Genomic DNA, 17,597 nt, shown 5'->3' on the forward strand with positions numbered 1-17,597 from the left:
CACACAATGACCACAACAATGACCGACCCTCACTTTCCACAAAACAGAAAAAAAAAGATAACTATAACCAAACAAACAACACCAGTCAAGATAACACCATGTTGACGTCTTACGAGTAACTTCTAGAACCCCCCCACCCCCCAACCCTTGACCACACCCATTTGGACACTTAGGGGTGGGGTCCTTTCCTAACCTTGTAGGCCACCCGTGCAGGACACCTCTTCCCGAGGCCTAGTGGAGGACACATGTGCCTCAGCATGTCATACATTTGCCTGCAACTGATTCTGCCACTGCACCATCAGCCACGTGCCACCAACCCGTTAACCCAGAGGTAGAAAGGAATGGAGAAAGAGACAGAAGGGGTCGGCGTTTAGAAAAGGTGGACCAAGTTAGGCGTGGTGTGAAGGGGAGAGAGTGAAAGAAATAGCAAAAGGAAAAAAAACAAAGAAAAAAAAAGACAAGGTTATTGGGCTGATTTGAAAACACGGTGGCCATGATGAGGCTTCTCTCTGAGCTAGACATTCAATCATCTGCTTTTAAAGGACAACCGACACCTCCGGACAAGTTGCGTCCATAATTTGTAAAATCACTTCAAATGACTTCTACTGAGCATATTTTACAAAGATTCCACAGCATATAGCTATATTTTACGTTTTAAGATTCGCGCTGAATATTGAGGAAGTCTTGTTTTCGAGTTGATGACGACGCCCTAAGTGACGTCACGGAGGGAACGCCCCTGACCGAGAAAGCGACACACAAGGCATTTTAGGTACTTTTTTTCATCTGAAAATACCGTGTTGATGGCGAAATTACAAGGAAAACTACATAAATAACGCGATGGTGAATCGTTGTGTGTCGCAGCCAATTGGGGTAACATGCATAAAGAAGGTGTAAGTTGACATAAATTCCCAGCGGACAAATAAGGCCATTTCCAATAGAGCTTGTGCGCCATCTTGTGCATTTTCTGGGCGCTACATTGGAATCCAGACGGCTCGAATTGATATGGAAGGACTTCTTTAATCGATTGCAAACATGTATGCTTTCCCCTTCAGAACTATTTGAATTATATTCATAACTGGATGAGTAACAAGAAAGCATCTTCTCCCAATCTGAACTCTCTGAAGCCATTGTTTTGATTCTGGAGCAAGGCAGTGTGTGACCAATAGTGACGTCACGAAAAAAGGGGCGGGACTTTCTGCAATCTGCCCAGTTCCGAGCTTATTTTGTGGCAGTTTTGGGACAATTTTAGTCATTTTTATCTGTGTTTTGCATTTGACTAAAAATACCAGCCTGAGTGTTTTGGGTATTTTAGATGCTATAAAACGTTTTTCTGATGTCAGTTAGGAAACAAAAAAATGGTGTCGGTTGTCCTTTAAGGATCAAAACACACGGATGAATGTGGTGTATTGCTCACGTGATATTCTAGTAGGATTTCAAGATGGCGTCCGAGTAGGCAACCATCTTGTTTTTTTTTTTTTAATTTTTGTGTTGTCTTTTTATTTTTCTTTTGTTACTTCGTGTTGTTGTGTGTCGTGTGGAACGGATAGAGATTGTTTTCAGCATTTTTGGCCACGACATTCATCAAGGAGGCGCCTATTCAGCAGCACGGATATACCAGCAATGTTTTTGATTTGAGAGGAATGTCAGTCACATTTGACTGTCATCATTGGACAGATCACTTAGCTACACAATTTAGCGATATATTTTCAGTGCGTTTACATGCAACGATTGTAAAATGAAAAATGATGTGCCTATGGTGTTTGCTTTCAACACAAAGTGGCATGAGGAGTGTTGGGTGTTAGCAATCTCTGCTATGACTCTATGACAGAGGTACTAATTTAAATTATTGTCATCACACTGTGTAACTTTTTGAACCGTTTCCAATTAGATTCTTCTTAGAGCCCTTTGGTGAGCATGTTTGGGTTGTTTTTGTGTGTGTGTGTGTATGTGTGTGTTTGCACAAAGGAGCATGGCAGAGCTTGACAGCAGGCCAAGCTACTCCTGCTCACATGGGGAGGAAGGGGAGGAGGAAGGATGTCAATGCAGTTTCAGTCTTTCCCCAAACCCCCCCAAAAATTAAGAATAAATGCAACACAACAGCGGGCCACTGTAGTTTGCTCTATTATAGCCGTAAACGACAAAATAAAGCAGGAATAAAGAATGAGCCATTTAACGATATAAATCATTCCGCCTTTTGTTTTTTTTTGTAAGATATGACACTTTGAGCATTTCACATGCATCTCTGGGTGTCTGCATTGTCCCGCACATTCTCTCGGCATTTCAGAATGCAAAGTTGATAATGGTGGAAAAGTTGATATATAAACTGAAATGAAAAGGAAACCACCTTGAAAAAAATAAAACAATAAAGCAGCATTCATTCCATTCCTGGATGCTGTGGCTAGCAAGTGTGCTTGAGAGGTTTTGTTTGAATGGGAGTCAAACCTTGCAGGCCACCCTATGGGGGCATTTCTTGCCTAAGCCGAGAGGCGGGTCGATAACTCGTAATAAACTGTACATGTCCTTATAATGAATGCGCCCGCTGCAAGAAGAATACAGGGGAGTTAGGAGACGCTCACGCACAGGAGAACAACAAAAACAAACACTTGTAAAAAAGAGAAAAACATTGGGAGGAAGAGCACAAGTTTCACACAGTATTTGAACATACTTTGCAATATGTTTACTGTTAAAAAAAGTGCTGTATTGAGATCACAAATGCAGGAATGCATTTAGTACTTTGACACAAAACAAATATATAAAAAACACAAAGTACTGCATGCTACACAATGTTAAATGTGATCCCAAGCACTTGGAAAATACCGTTTTTATTTAAAACTACTGTTTTCAGACACTTGATGCACAGACTATTAAATTCAGTTATTGCTAAATGACAGCAATTGCAACTGTGGCAAACAGTAAACTACTTCATTGCTGCCCGTTTGTAATCATGCCTCCCTCTTAAACATACGTTCAACCATGAATTATTTGTTTGTGATGAGAACATCGATTTACGTTGGGCTCCCAGATTTGATGACACCTGTTACTTATAGGCACCAGCGCAAGTACTACACCAGGTACAGCCGAGTAAACTATGTAGAATGTTGTGTCTTTGTTTCTGTTTCGTACTGGACTTAAAAATATGGTTCGTTGCTAGCGAACGAGCTAGCGAACGAGCTAGCGAACGAGCTAGCGAACGAGCTAGCGAACGAGCTAGCGAACGAGCTAGCGAACGAGCTAGCGTTGTATCACGAACATCTTAAGAAAGAAATCTCTATCTTCACTACAGGGTTTTAAGTAGTCATTTCCCAGCTGTACCGATGGTCTAACATCCACCTTGTATTTATTATTGTTTATTTTTTGGATGTGCAGTCTACAACCGGACAACGTGACTAACAAGCACACACATATTGGAATACAGATGCCATGAAACTTAGCATGTCTACAGTCAGTGATCATCCTGTAGACGAAGACAAAGCAGTCCTTGGAAACAAACGTGGACTTTGCCGCAATAAGTTTTTGGCTGTATTCAGATACCACGGGGGAGGATTTGGGATTGGATTTTGAGGGCTTTTAAGGACAACTTGGATTTAAGGAGAAAAGGAGAATGAATAGAAGGGGATTGGTGGCCAGAGTGAGATAACTAGATTACAGTTATTCTCGCAAACCCCTTTGGCAGAAAACTCCAAAACAGTGGCAGGCCTCGAATAGCCATTGCTGATTAAACACAATCACTTGGCGGTTGACCTTTGAGTGGAGCTACCTCAAGTATTGAACACGTCCATTCAGTTTCTGCTTACTTGCATTGAACGTTTAAAGTCGGCAAAAAAACAATTGTGTATATCAACAGGAGTTTCTCTCGTCATTACGATTGACGCCAGATTCCCAATCAACTGTACTGCGCACAAGTTTCAAAGAAATAGAATTGCTGCGACACAGGAAAAAAAAATCCTGGCAAGCCTGAGAGAGCGTGATAACTTGTGGATAGAACTCACAGCTGTATACTTTCTTACATTCTGTACTCATAAAAAAAGGGCAATGGATTCTTGAGTTTTGCAGGGCTGTTGTTGCTTCCCCCTGCGTGAGCAATCACGTTACAATAAGCAGAAGAAACATGAAAAAAAACAGACCTTTCTTATCTAAGAATAAGGGGTAAACATTATTTTCAGAAGCAAAATATCTCTAAGACTTTACGGATACAACCCAAAGTACAGTTGCTATCTGCATGATACTGTACTTTGCAAATGTGTGTGCGCGGTGGTGCATTTGGGCTCCCACTTACCAGGCGGCAGGATCATACTCGGCCCAGATCCTGACATACTCATCCAAGTGGTGAGGTCCAAGTATGGAAGAATCTCTGGTCAAATATTCAAAGTTGTCCATGATGACGGCCACAAAGAGATTCAGCATCTGCAATGCAAACACACCCACGCTCAGAAAGGGAATTTCGACAAACAGCGTAAATTTCCAGATGACGTGAACTCACCAAGAATGAACAGAAGAAGATGAAGGAGACAAAATAAAGGTAAGCCACTTGGCTGCCGCACTCGGGTTCCGTATTCCCCGACAGCTCATCGCATTCTTTCCCCCCCAGGCACGCCAGCATGATCTCATGCCACGCCTCGCCGGTGGCGCTCCTTTGAAATGAACGCAATAATCAATTGAAACGCGTTCAAAATGAAAGGTCGTCTTAAAAAAAATGGCACCTGAAGAGCAGCATGAGAGCCTGAACGAAGGTCCTGAAGTTGTTGTGTTGATCGATGGCGCCCTCCCCGTCTTCTTCAATTGCAATGTTCCCGAAAAGCTGTCAAGGTGATGACACACAGAACATGATGAGGCTGCTTTTATTTTGGTGGGGTTTTGGATAAATAATCGCTGTTAACACTGAAACCGGGACTACAAACACCGAAATTATTTCTTCAATAATAATAATAATAATAATAATAATAATAATAATAATAATAATAATAATAATACATTTAATTTCTCAGCGCCTTTCAAAACTCTCAAGGACAATTTACAGTCACGGGAGAAGAACTTTTATTTATTTGTTTATTTTTGTGGTGTGTCCTCTTGAGGGCCGTTATGAATTTGGGGAAGCCATTAGAATGTTTAATCCCCTCCACATATGACATATAGAGCGCACAACAAATTAATGAATAACTACTTTTTAAATCTGAAGTCAAGAATAATGACTGTTACTGTGGTTTACATCCAAAAATATGAAATTTTGCTTCAGATTTTAGCAAGCATCATGGAATTTCACAAGTTTCATTTGGTTTCGCGGACCGAAAAAAATGATGTGGTGGGCCGGATTTGGCCCCCGGGCCTTGACTTTGACACCTGTGGCCTAATGTATCCCCGTTACGCTTTAGGTCCCACATACCTGCATTCCAATGATGGCGTAGATGAAGAAGAGCATGGCAATGAGGAGGCAAACGTAAGGCAGAGCCTGAGGACAGACAAAAAGCATCGCAATGTACTTGTACAAATTCACCACATTATCTGTGGAATGATTCATATTTATACGTATGTATTTTTTTATGTCCACACAGGTCAATGCAAATATCACTCAGGGCTTCGACAATACGCAAGATGATTGAGGACAGACCTTGAAAGACTGAACGAAGGTCCAGAGCAAAATGCGAATGGTTTCTCCTTGCCTCAGCAGCTTGATGAGGCGAGCTGCCCTGAACAGCCTCAGGAAACTCAAGTTGATGAAGTTATTCTACAGCCGCGCCATCGTCAAAGAGAGAAGGTATACAATCAATTAACGCTGATTCATTGACATAGAAGGGGGTGTGAAAGACTTGTTGAGACAGGTGAAAAGTTTGTAAAAGAAGGTAAAAGGATCAAAACAAGATCAAAATAACAAAAGGTGGGGGTAAGGAATTTCAAACTCAAGTCCAAAAAGCAAACCAAATGCAGCAAGGCTCCAAACAAGCGTTTCATCAATCAAACAGTACAAGACAGGTGACAAATTTACGTCGTTCAATCCAAATTGGGTTTTGTCGTCAATGTGGGTCAGTCTGGTGAGTACAGATTTCAAATGCAGGGACGCAAAGAACGTTTTGCTCGGGAAAAGACAACCAAATGCACTAATTCTCGCTGGGCAGCAAGCTTTATTTTCATGGGGTACGTTGATCGCATGCGGGTGTGACGGGCATCATTCGGATTGACTCCAAAATGAGAAAGGGGAGTTGGAGCGTACTTGAAAGAATGGAGGCTCAGAAATCAGCTTCTTAAATCCTAGTGATGGACACGTTTCTATCCATGCAAAAGGGGTCACATGCACTATTGCTTCTCTCTGCCACAGTCTAATTTTTTAGACCTGGTCCTGTGTGTATCCATAACCAAAATATACATTCACGAGAAGGTTTCTTAAGCCGTCATCTGTACTTCTTTGAAAGTGTCGGACTTCTTATCCAAGAGGCTTCGTCAGCGAACTAAAATCTTTTGCTGGCAGTTTTGGCCCTATATATATCCCTACTGTCCAGACGTGGAGGTGCCAGACTCAGCTATGATTGGTCTCTGCTTTCAGGTGGGGGGAGCAGAGGACTACTCCCTGCAGCTACACTGATTACTTCTATTGTCCTGACTGATTACTTCTATTGTCTTGCCCGAGTATGGGGTCTATGGCTGGCCTGATTGCCCCATTTGATCTGGTATCACCTCATCAGCATAACTAAGCCTATGTTGCCTAAGAAGTATTTTGTAGGAACGATCCAAATTGAACCTCACCCCACCATGGCGATTTAGTGAAGGGTTTTGATGTTTTATGAAAATAGCTTCTTTTACTCCCCTTTCAAACTATCTATTTTCTTTCGCTAATATTTTAAGCTCATTGTCGTCAAATGAGTGGTTGCTAGCTTTTAGGTGCATATGTACTACATATTGAGGCCCACTAGTATTATCCTTGTGATGTTGATGAAGTCTTTTTTTTGAGAATTTGTTTAGTAGTAAACAGTAGGGATATATATATAGGGCCAAAACTACCAGCAAAAGATTTTAGTTTGCTGACGAAGCCCGTTGGATAAGAAGCAAAACGTCCGACACCTTCAAAGAAGTACAGATGACGGCTGAAGAAACCTTCTCATCGATGGACCACTCCTGTACGACTGAGAGCTTACACAGACAAAATATACATTCCACAAATAATCATCCCATCCGGAAAGATGTGACAATCTATTCGCGCTGATACCATTTATCATCCTTTACCACGCTCATGTTCGTAAAGGATATTAAGTACGAATGGGATAGTCAAGACTTAAAAGTAAAGACAGTGAGTGGCAGAGGAATCAGCATCATTCAATTCAAGGTTGGAGTTCAGGAATAGTAGGGGGTAAATAAACATGCGCGGATGCAGACAAAAAGTTCAACAAAAATGTTACAAACCATCTACATGTAGATGTTGCAGACGCATGGTTTATAGCAGCGTATTGGGTGGGTGGGAAGGAGTGGGGGGACGGGTTTTGGGGGGTTGTATCCAAACACACAACCAGAGCCAGTTATCATGGGTGGACACAGATGATTCATAGTGCATTTTGATTGAGTGGGGGAGCACAGGAAGTCGATATTTGGGCGGAGGTGGGATTGAGGGTCAGGGGGCGGGGATGGGGGGGTCGAAGTAGATTACAGCAGATGGCCATTAAGTTTGTAGAAGAGTTAATGAAAGCATGTAGAAACAAAAAAGATAAAAACAAGAAATAAATCAATAGTCAGTACACCAACAACATAAAAGAGAGAATAAGGTCATGATTGACTACGTATGCTATGTTGTACATTTATGCCAGGAAATGTATTTTATTAACTCATTCACTGCCATTCATAAATGTACAGGTAACATCTGACTTATGACCGAGTTCTGTTCCGACCGTAAGTCAAAATGGTCGTAAGTCGAAATCCATTCAAAATGTTGAATAGAGACTCGGAGGCTAAATGACTCGCAAACCCCCCCCCCCCCCCTCTGGTGCCATCACACGGTCGATTGCTGTGCGAGAGTGAGATGCTGGCTGGCATGCCAAAATTGTTGTACGCGTTGCCGGCCTGCTAGCGTGTTGCGGTGCCAGGCGTAGAATTAAAATAAAAAAAAAAGGGTCTGGAGGTCATGGTCGTAAGTTGAGCCGCTCGGAAATTGGATATTACCTCTATTCGGGTATTGAAAATACGATGTTGAGCGCCATTTCCGAATTTGTTCGGATTTTGTTGTTTCATGCTTGGGTGCTGATAAAGAGCTGGTCAGACCTTGGACAATGTTTTTTTTCCCTTTCCGCAAGGGGGCAGCATTTCCCCTTTTTCCATGTTAGCGCTTTGTTCCAGCTTCAGCTGTTGTTAAAGCGCTATACAAACCAATATGTATGTATTGAATTGTATTTAGCACAGCCACCCTCATTTCAAGCTCATATAACTCCAATCCTAAATAACTTAGGAATTAACTCATTTTCTTCCTGATGACAGAAGAGAGTAACGCTGTATTGAATGTTTATGTAGTCCTAAAAATCAATATTCTGTCGGTCCTGGAATTCAAGTGACAATGACAAAAACCCTGGCACTAGAGTGGGCAAATTTTTGCATATGTCTGGCAGTGAATGTTTTAATGATGTGGGGCATAATTAAATTTTCAAATCATGGCAATTCAGCCTTCCCGAAACAACAGAGCGCATCCGACAGCGAGCGGCATGAGCATTCTTCTGGCTTTGCTGTCAGTGGCACACTTCCAGGAGTGGCGTCTCCCCAGGTCCCACCAATTGGGATTCTTATATAAGGCTTTCAAGACATATTCGTGCATGGCTGAACAATCCAGGGCTCAACTTGGCACCACCTCCCTCTAACCCAAAAGCACTCGCTCGAGCCCTTGTTTTCTGCCAATATGACAGATGTGCCAATCCACGGACGTACGCAGGCAACTCATCTCATATTAATCGCTGTACGTATACTTGCAATGCGTCGGTATTGACCACTTACCCCAAGTTCGGTGACCAGAATGTCAGTGATGCTTCCCAGAACGGTCACACAGTCAAAAATGTTCCAGGCATCTTTAAAATAATTCTGTGAGCAGGATGAACAGCAGAAAGAAAAAGAGAGAGGGGGAGAAAGAAAGGGAGGAGAAAAAATAACTCATTCACTGCCATTCCTGAATTTATTCGGGAATTGGAAATATGACGTAAAATGCCCTTCCCGAATGTGTTCAGGTTTTTTTTTTTTTTTTGCTACTCGGATTTTGTTTCTTCATGCCTGGGTGCTGATAAAGCGCTGGCCATGGCCTCTGGCAATGTTTTTTGTCTTTCCGCAAGCAGCCAGAATTTCCCCTTTTTCCATGTTAGCGCTTTGTTCCAGCTTCAGCTATTGTTAAAGCGCTATATAAACCAATATGTATGTATTGCATTGTATGTTGGACAGCCGCACTCATTTCAAGCTAATATAACTCCAGACCCATATAATTTAGGAATTAACACTTTTTCTAATGAAAGAAGAGTGTGTAAGGTTTCTAACGCTGCATTGAATGTTGATGTCGTCCTAAAACTCAGCATTCTGTTGGTCCTGGAATTTGAGTGAAAATGACAAAAACCCTGGCACTGCAGTGGACACATTTTTGCACATCGTCTGGCAGTGAATGAGTTAAAATCCCTCAATTGGGAATATTTATCTCTTGTAAAATTGTCTCACACCGTTTTTGCTAAAATATCATTCAGACACACCGAGAAAAACACACACTTGCTCACCAGTGCTCCAAAGGCAATAATCTTCAGCACACACTCCATGGAAAACAGCGAGGTAAACACAATGTTGAGGTTGGCTAAAACGGCTTCGTAGGTTTCTGACGCTCCATCGTACTAAGAAAAACACAAACATTTATTTAGACAGCAGTTTGCGAAAGGATATACAGTGATACATTGGCTTACGAACTTAATTGGTTCCCAGAGTGTGTAAGGCAAAAAGTATGTATCCCCACAAAATAATTTCCCATAGGAAACCATTAAAATGAGAATAATCCCTTCCCAGGTCCCCATAAAACAGAATTTTCTAAGCCTTAAAACTACACAAAGTGGGGCTCGTTCACAAATGACACATCACTCATTGAGGCAGCGCCGTGTGTATCCCGAAAAATAGTTCGTATGCCAAGGTAAAATTTTCATACATTTAAAGTTCGTAAACTAAGGGGTTCGTAAACTAAGAGGTTCGTAAACCGAGGTATCACTGTCATCTAATCGTAGTAATAAAGTGCCACAATTGTGACAGGAAGTGAATGGCGCCATCATGCATCATGGCGTCATCGTTTACCTTCATCATTAGAACAATCGTGTTGAGCGCAATCATGGCCATGATGGTGTACTCAAACGGTGGCGACACCACAAATTCCCACATGCGGTACTGAAAACTGAGCTTGTTCTTGGGCATGTGGCGAGTCAAAGGTTTGGCGTTGATGGCAAAATCGATACAAGCTCTCTGCAAATATATACGAGAGAAAGATGACGATGATGGGCGAGCGCGACCTTTTTTTCCGCCATCCCGCGTCTGCTCCTACCTCATTCTTTTCTAAACTATAATCCTCCATCATTTTGTCTCCTTGCTCCTGGAAGGTGATGATGATGAGAGCCACGAAGATATTGACAAAGAAAAAGGGGAAGACGACAAAATACACCACATAAAAGATGGACATCTCCATCCGGTAACCCGGGCTTGGGCCTTGATTCTCGTAAGTGGCGTCCACGGAATGTTTTAGTACCCTGACAAAGACAAGATGAAGGGGGGTGGGGATTATATATTGGGGTCATACGGGGAAGCGCCCCAGTGCATGTATACTCACTCCGGCCAACCCTCCCCGGTTGATACGGTGAAGAGTGTGAGCAGGGCCCAAGCCACGTTATCATAGTGGAAATCATACTTCTTCCACTCACGCTTCTGTGCCTTCACTTCGTTATCTCGCCCGTACACCAAAAACTCGCCCCTAGAAATACAAACGACAAAATTAGAGCTTGTGTTCATTTCATATCCATTTATTTCCATTCCCGTCGCTTGGCATGAAAATTCTGAAACGGTGATTGAGAAAATACAATTATATATTGATTTATATAGCGCTTTGAAAACAGCTGAAGCTGTAACAAAGCGCTTAACATGGACAGCTATCATAGACAGAAAAATAAAGCAGTCATAAAGATCGTAGAAAGCACCAGGGAGTGAAACCAAGATCAAGTCGGAATCATGTTCCTAAAGAGTCCAAGTGAATTTTGAGACGGGTTTTAAAGATGGGCTGCGAGGGAAGCTTGCCAAATATTCAGTGGCAGGTCATTCCAGAGAGTGGAACCTGCAACGGAAAAGCCTCCATTCCCTCTAAGCATCCGTTTAGTTTTTGGCACATCTAATAGTGTCTGGTCAGAAGACCTGAGGCATCGGGACGCTGTGTAGGAGTGGAGTAGCGAGGCCATTTAAAGATTTGAAAACAAAGAAGATCCTGAAAAGAACTCTAAAATGGAGACCGTGAAGGGATGCCAGAGTAGGAGTTATGTGCTCCCTCTTACGGGTACCAGTCAAGAGACGAGCAGCAGCATTCTGGACCAGCTGGAGACGCTTCATGGAGGATTAGTTGACTCCAAAGTCAAGCGCATGACAGTCATCGAGCCGTGATGTGACAAAGGCATGAATTACTGCTTCAAGGGGCTCATGAGAAAGGAGAGGTTTGATTTTAGCCAGCTGCCCAAGATGAAAGAAGCTCGATTTAACAACAGGACCAATTTCTCGGTCAGGTTTCAGGTCACTGTCCAGTTTAAGACCTAAAGTTTGAGACTGTTGACTTCAGATAAGGAGCCAAGGGCCCCAAGTCTACACAATGTAGTCGTAGTCTATCTGTCTTCTTTTCATTGAAGTTCAAGAAGTTTCATGACATGCGTTAGCTGAATTGTTTGTTCAGATGACGTTATCGCAATATGACACCTTACCTGCAGTCACGCTCAAACTCTTTGGATTCGTCACTGCAGTGAAAGAAGCGTCCCTTGAAAAGTTGCACGGCCACCACGGCGAAGATGAACATGAAGAGCAGGTAGACGATCAGAATGTTCAGGACGTTCTTCAGAGAGTTCACCACGCAGTCAAAAACAGCCTGTTTGACAAAACGAGAAAGACCTCACTCAGATATTACGAAATACGGACAAGGAAGCGAGAGCCCGACGGAAGGGTTTTCAAAACTAAAAGCGCACCTTGAGTTTGGGAAGACGCTTTATGGTCTTAAGTGGCCGCAGTACCCTGAGCACCCTTAGAGACTTGATGGTACTGATATCTTTTCCTTTGCTGCTCCCCCTGCATGTACCCCCACAATCACATACACAAAACATTCGAAGAGTCAGCTGGTGCAATTCGACGGAGCTCTCTCACATCCCCCGAATAGCAGCAGGCAGACACAATTTGTGGTTATTTGTGTCCTAGTTATCTCCGAATGAGTAACTGCGCCGTGTTAAAATACGTAGTGATACATGCATCCGTGCTATTCGTTTACGCTAAAGTCTATTCCAAAGTGTCAGATGTATCTACATGCTCCACTTCTGTGGCTATTGTACAACGACAGTACAGTGATACCTTGGCTTACGAACTTAATTGGTTCCCAGACAGTGTCTAAGGCGAAAAGTGTGTATCCCAAAAATTAAAGCCATTTTCTTTCTTGGAGAATGGCTTCACTCTCTCTCTGTCTGTTAACCCCCCCCCCCCCGCTGCATTCTTGACCAATCACGTGGCTTTAACCTACGACTGGGGGCGGGGAATAGAGGACCAAAACAAGCCAGCTGCCATTTTCTTTTACGAGAACGGGCTCGTTCGCGAACGACACATCACTCATTGTGGCAGCTCCGTGTCTATCCCGAAAAATAGTTCGTTTGCCAAGGTAAAATTTTCAGAAATGTAACGTTCGTAAACCGAAAAGTTCGTAAGCCAAGGGGTTTGTAAACCGAGGTATCACTGTACATGCTAGGGCTTAACCTCTCAATAACAAAACATAAAAGTATGCAATGTATTTCAATGCTGTATTAGGATGACTTAAAAAGTCATTTCGGCCCAGTAACGGTGAATACGGTATACTCATGCTGCATTGAAACCTTGCTTTTTCCCCCCCTCATGATGCAATATATCACGAGTCACGCTACAAAGTATAAATGATGCCGGACTCTACAGGATTTCTGAAATCCACTATTGTCGACAAACATCAAACAACCGCTAGAACGGTTGTTTTCAGCGCATTGTTCAATCTGCATGGAATCTTGCAGTCTCCTCTGCACCGACAAAGTTATTTTAGCGAGCATTTCTGCATGAAATGCTCAGCCAAAATTAACACAGACGTTCTTGGAATACACATGAGGATAGTAAACAAAACAAAAACATAATTCTAACAACTGAGCCCACAGCTGCTTTCCTTTGCCAATTCACAAAGGGACGCTGAAGCGGGGTGAATGATTTATTTGGCGTGAAGTCAACCTTCTGTATGTTCTCCGAATTCCCGTGTAAAGCTCAACAGGGTCAAAAGGTCGTTGAGGGAGCGCCTGAGGCATGGCAGCAGCGTGTGCGTCAACGGCTCCGTGTCTTACAGATGTGAGGCCAGATGGTGCACATGCTGTACAGTGGACCCCCGCATATTTGCAATTTGGCACCTGTGGATTCACCTTTTCATTTTCCCAGTACATTTTTTAAGGGGGACAATTTTTTTCTATTCAACACATTTGTATTGGTCATCAATTACACGCAGATTTTTCGCTATTTGCGGACTGGCCCTAACCTAATAATATTAATACATTTCATTTATAAGCGCCTTTCAAAACTCTCAAGGTCACTTTACAGTCACAGGTTAATTTTTTTTCTGTGGGTGAGCAGCGGCAGCCACACGAATCCCACCTTAAAACCCACCTGTTTAAACTTGCATTCGTGGTCTGGTTTAATCAGCTATTTTATTATTTTATTCATGGTTTTATTGTTGTATGTATTGTTTTATTGTAAAGTGTCCTTGGGTGTTCAGAAATACGCTTGTAAATTGAATGCATTATTATTATTATTATTATTAATATTATTATTATTATTATTACTAAGCTAGATAGATAGATAGCTACTAGATCGCTTGATAGATAGCTAATAGATAACTTGCTAGATAGCCAGCTAGTTAGTTAGATTGCTAATAGACAGCATATAGCTAGCTTTCGAGTACATTTGAACGTACTTGACATGCCACAAAATAACCAAATAAATACACATTCGTGCGCTCACACACAGTTCTGCGGGCGCGGCGAGAGTCTGCTATGTCGCTAATAGCAGAGGTCCACTGTCTAGTGTGCAAGTATCAGTTTGTGAGCTCTGGTCGGCTTTTATATCAGAATCAGAATCAGAAAGCCTTTATTTGTCCCACAATGGAGAAATTCGTTCGAAACATGCATCTCTCACCGCATGGTTTTCATGTGCAGTTGTTGCACTTCAATTCAACTCCATCTTGGATGAGACAAGTTTGTAAACTCGTTGATACGCAATCACCCATTTGTTATCACCCATTCATTCCAGTTTTTTTTCATGTGCAGAGAGGTTAACTACTGGTTTTGTCGTGTCTGAGTCAGAGCTCTTCCATGATGAACAATGAAACAGAAGGACAGACAGATTATTATCTCTGCTATGAAAAGAGCGATGCAGAGGTGACAAGTGCGTCCCTTGGACAAACAATGGAGGAAGAGGGTATCTCGAGGTGAAGATAGAGAGAGAGAAAGACAAAAAAAAGACAACTTTACCCTCCGCCGCTGTTGGTGGTGGTCCAAACGAAGAGATGGGAAAGGAGTGAGACAGAGAAAGGATGGAAGAGAAAGACAGAAGAGCCAAATGGGATTCAAAATGAGAACCCGGATGAGAAATAGTGAGAGCAAAGAAGAAGAGAGTCCCATAACACCCAAACAGCATCAAATATGTTCATCCTGTTTCTTTAGCAATGCCTTTTCCTTGTCTCACGGGCACATGCAACTATACCGATATTACGTTATCATCTCAAGAAGAAAAAAATAACAGTTGCGATTAATTACCGATTACAGTAAAGTCTCGTTATATCGATATCGGATATATCGATAGTCCCGGTTATATCGATACTATTTCTATGCACGCACGGAGAAAATTGCATGCAAACAGGGTCGGATATATCGATAGTCCCGGTTATATCGATATTTTTTCGGACTCCCTTGAATATCGATATAACGAGACTTTACTGTATTTGCATTCAATTTGCAACCATTCCTCTGTGTACGACCAGAAATTTCATCAAGGAGAAAGGAGAGAATGACAAAGGAGCGAGGTGGGAAGAGGTAGAAATGTTTTGGGCTAATAAGACTCCTCGGTGTTGCCATTTGGGGTGACGTCTGCTAAAGGTGACGTCACGTCAATGATGTCACAAATTCTCCTTAGCATCAGAATTATGGCCACCATCCCCAATGTTTTTTTTGTACATCTGGCACCGAGCATGCTGTGAGACTATGTATGTATGTATTTATTTATTTCCCTCAATGGTCTCGCATGACCCCTCAACAGTCCAACAAGTCCAAGTCTGACACCTTCAGAATCACTAGACAGGCTAATTGCATTGAAAGGAGTGATAAACATCTCCAATGAAGTTGCAGAGCCTTTCCGGAGTGCTTTTTGATTTCTGCCAATTGAGTTAAGACACTATCAGGATGTGCATGAGACTGCAGTGGCTGCCACGGTGAAACCAACTTTTAGCCTTCCCATGCAGCATCGACGCCGTTTGCCGGTTTCGGCTTGCCTTGCTATACAGAAATTGTAAATGTGTTAATGCATTCTTGGCATTCCAGGGAATTCCCAGGAAGGTGATCATTAGATTGTGTCATTATTTTGTATCACACCGAAAGTAAATTTCGCATAATCTTCACTGACTTGACTCATTCACTTTTAACTCCAGAATTTCCTGGCACTGAAGGGTAACATGTCGGTGGACCTTGTGTAGAATATACAGGCGGGGGGATACTGTTCGTATGTATTTACAAATGAAAGGATGGCCGCGGGGGGGCAGAGGAAAAGGTCAACCAGAGAGGATGTTAAGTTTAATGGAGAGGGACATGAAAATCGGTATGTGACAGAAGGAAATCCACCAAGAACGAAAAACACAGACCCTTCCACGGTAGCAATTGCGGATGATTATATAGGAAGAGAGAGGTTGCAAGTAAAAGAAACAAGAAAACAGGGAAGCAGGAGGGACACTTACGTGAAGGCAAAGGCCACCAGCGCACCACTAACCACAATAAAGTCAAGGATGTTCCACAAGTCACGAAAATACGAGCCTTGGTGCAAGACCAAGCCCAGGTCTACCATCTGGAAGAGAAAGACCAAACACTGAAAATACCAATTCACCTGGGGGTGTTTTAAATAAGCCCAAAGACCAGCTACCCCTTTACCTTAATGAGCATCTCAAACGTGAAGACTCCCGTGAAGACGTAGTCGAAGTAACGCAGGACCTACACATACGACAGATGAACGAGATGAATAACATGGCAAACAGTCTTTTGGCAGATAAACTGTAAATGGGACTGGAGATCCTGTGGAAGATACATTGTTTTTCCTAGGCAGGATTAAACGACAGTCTTACATTATTGCGAGTAGAATCGGGCCAGACAGGGTCTTCGGCAGCAAGGGCGATACTACTCATGGCAATGACGAGCAGAATGCACATCTCAAAGTAGCGCAGAGTGCAGATGTAGTGACAAGCCCGACGAAACCTGAAGTGGAGACAATGTTGTAGTCACCGTACTGCCTCCCATCCCGTTGTGTCGGAACAGTATATTATCGCGTTGGCAGTGGCGTGTGGCATGGCATGTAAAGACCGCTGATAAATGAGTAAGAGGGTACCTCACTGACGACTTCAGGAGATGCAAGAATACACGAGACGAAGAAGAGAACTGAAATGTACAATTGGACAGATGGCTCGGGCATCCTACTCACGGGTTAGTGGTGGTCAGTATAAACATTGACGTGAAAGGAGGCATGGGCCTGGGTCCTCCATCGCCGCCCTTTGCGTCGTCATCGTCGTCCTTGTCTTCCTTCGATGGTAACGGCTCTGTGTTTGCATTTTTATTGACTGTGTTCAAAAGAAAGACATGGAGGAAGGTCGTTGAACAAGGCAAATTGAGTTATATCCACTGTGTCGTTTATTAATTAATGTATTTTTACCCTGCAAGAAGGCATTGGCGGATGGAAAAATAGGCATGTCCACGACCGTATGGTCGAGGTGGGGTTGTCTGATGATGCTACTGGCACGCCGATGTCCAACGTTCCCGAAGCTGTCCAGTCTGACTAAACTCCCCAGGAGGGCCGATTCAAAGCCCAGGGCTGCGTTGCGGTTAGCAAGTGGATTTGGGTGCTGCTCTTCAGGAGGGGTGGCACTAGAAACCAGTTTGCTATTCATGAGGTTGTCCATGTCTTCGCTGTCTTGCCTGTCCTGCCTGGACAGCCTTTTTTGGATGGGCCTTGTCGTCGAGAGGTTCAGAACACTCCCTTCCCTGGAGAGATTCACGCGGACAGTTGTTGAGATGAGATTTTCTGATGCCGCTAGTTATTATGATATCACATACCAGATCTCACATTAGTTT

The 17,597-nt window shown here is 42.9% G+C and overlaps 1 protein-coding gene across 14 annotated transcripts in view; it reads right to left on the bottom strand.

Moving 5' to 3' along the window:
* Nucleotides 1-17,597, bottom strand: part of cacna1aa (calcium voltage-gated channel subunit alpha1 Aa) — a 66,203-nt gene that overhangs the window by 19,935 nt on the left and 28,671 nt on the right. For 11 of the 14 annotated variants that reach the window (XM_089019166.1, XM_089019170.1, XM_089019159.1 and 8 more), the window contains 18 exons: nt 17,179-17,507; nt 16,951-17,086; nt 16,598-16,727; nt 16,407-16,466; nt 16,217-16,323; nt 12,189-12,288; nt 11,931-12,091; nt 10,802-10,942; nt 10,520-10,721; nt 10,276-10,440; nt 9,717-9,827; nt 8,959-9,042; nt 5,606-5,722; nt 5,381-5,446; nt 4,701-4,798; nt 4,481-4,631; nt 4,277-4,404; nt 2,443-2,539 (listed from right to left, as the gene is read on the bottom strand). In XM_089019166.1, the coding sequence (XP_088875292.1) occupies nt 2,443-2,539; nt 4,277-4,404; nt 4,481-4,631; nt 4,701-4,798; nt 5,381-5,446; nt 5,606-5,722; nt 8,959-9,042; nt 9,717-9,827; nt 10,276-10,440; nt 10,520-10,721; nt 10,802-10,942; nt 11,931-12,091; nt 12,189-12,288; nt 16,217-16,323; nt 16,407-16,466; nt 16,598-16,727; nt 16,951-17,086; nt 17,179-17,507 (2,383 nt within the window). Of the gene's footprint in view, nt 1-193; nt 291-2,442; nt 2,540-4,276; nt 4,405-4,480; nt 4,632-4,700; nt 4,799-5,380; nt 5,447-5,605; nt 5,723-8,958; nt 9,043-9,716; nt 9,828-10,275; nt 10,441-10,519; nt 10,722-10,801; nt 10,943-11,930; nt 12,092-12,188; nt 12,289-16,216; nt 16,324-16,406; nt 16,467-16,597; nt 16,728-16,950; nt 17,087-17,178; nt 17,508-17,597 lie in introns of all 14 variants that reach the window. The other 3 variants (XM_089019160.1, XM_089019163.1, XM_089019174.1) reach the window with 1 other exon arrangement.

This window comes from Hippocampus bargibanti, linkage group LG17, assembly GCF_051943395.1.
Source record: "Hippocampus bargibanti isolate YZ-2025 linkage group LG17, ASM5194339v1, whole genome shotgun sequence".
Lineage (NCBI taxonomy): Eukaryota > Metazoa > Chordata > Actinopteri > Syngnathiformes > Syngnathidae > Hippocampus > Hippocampus bargibanti.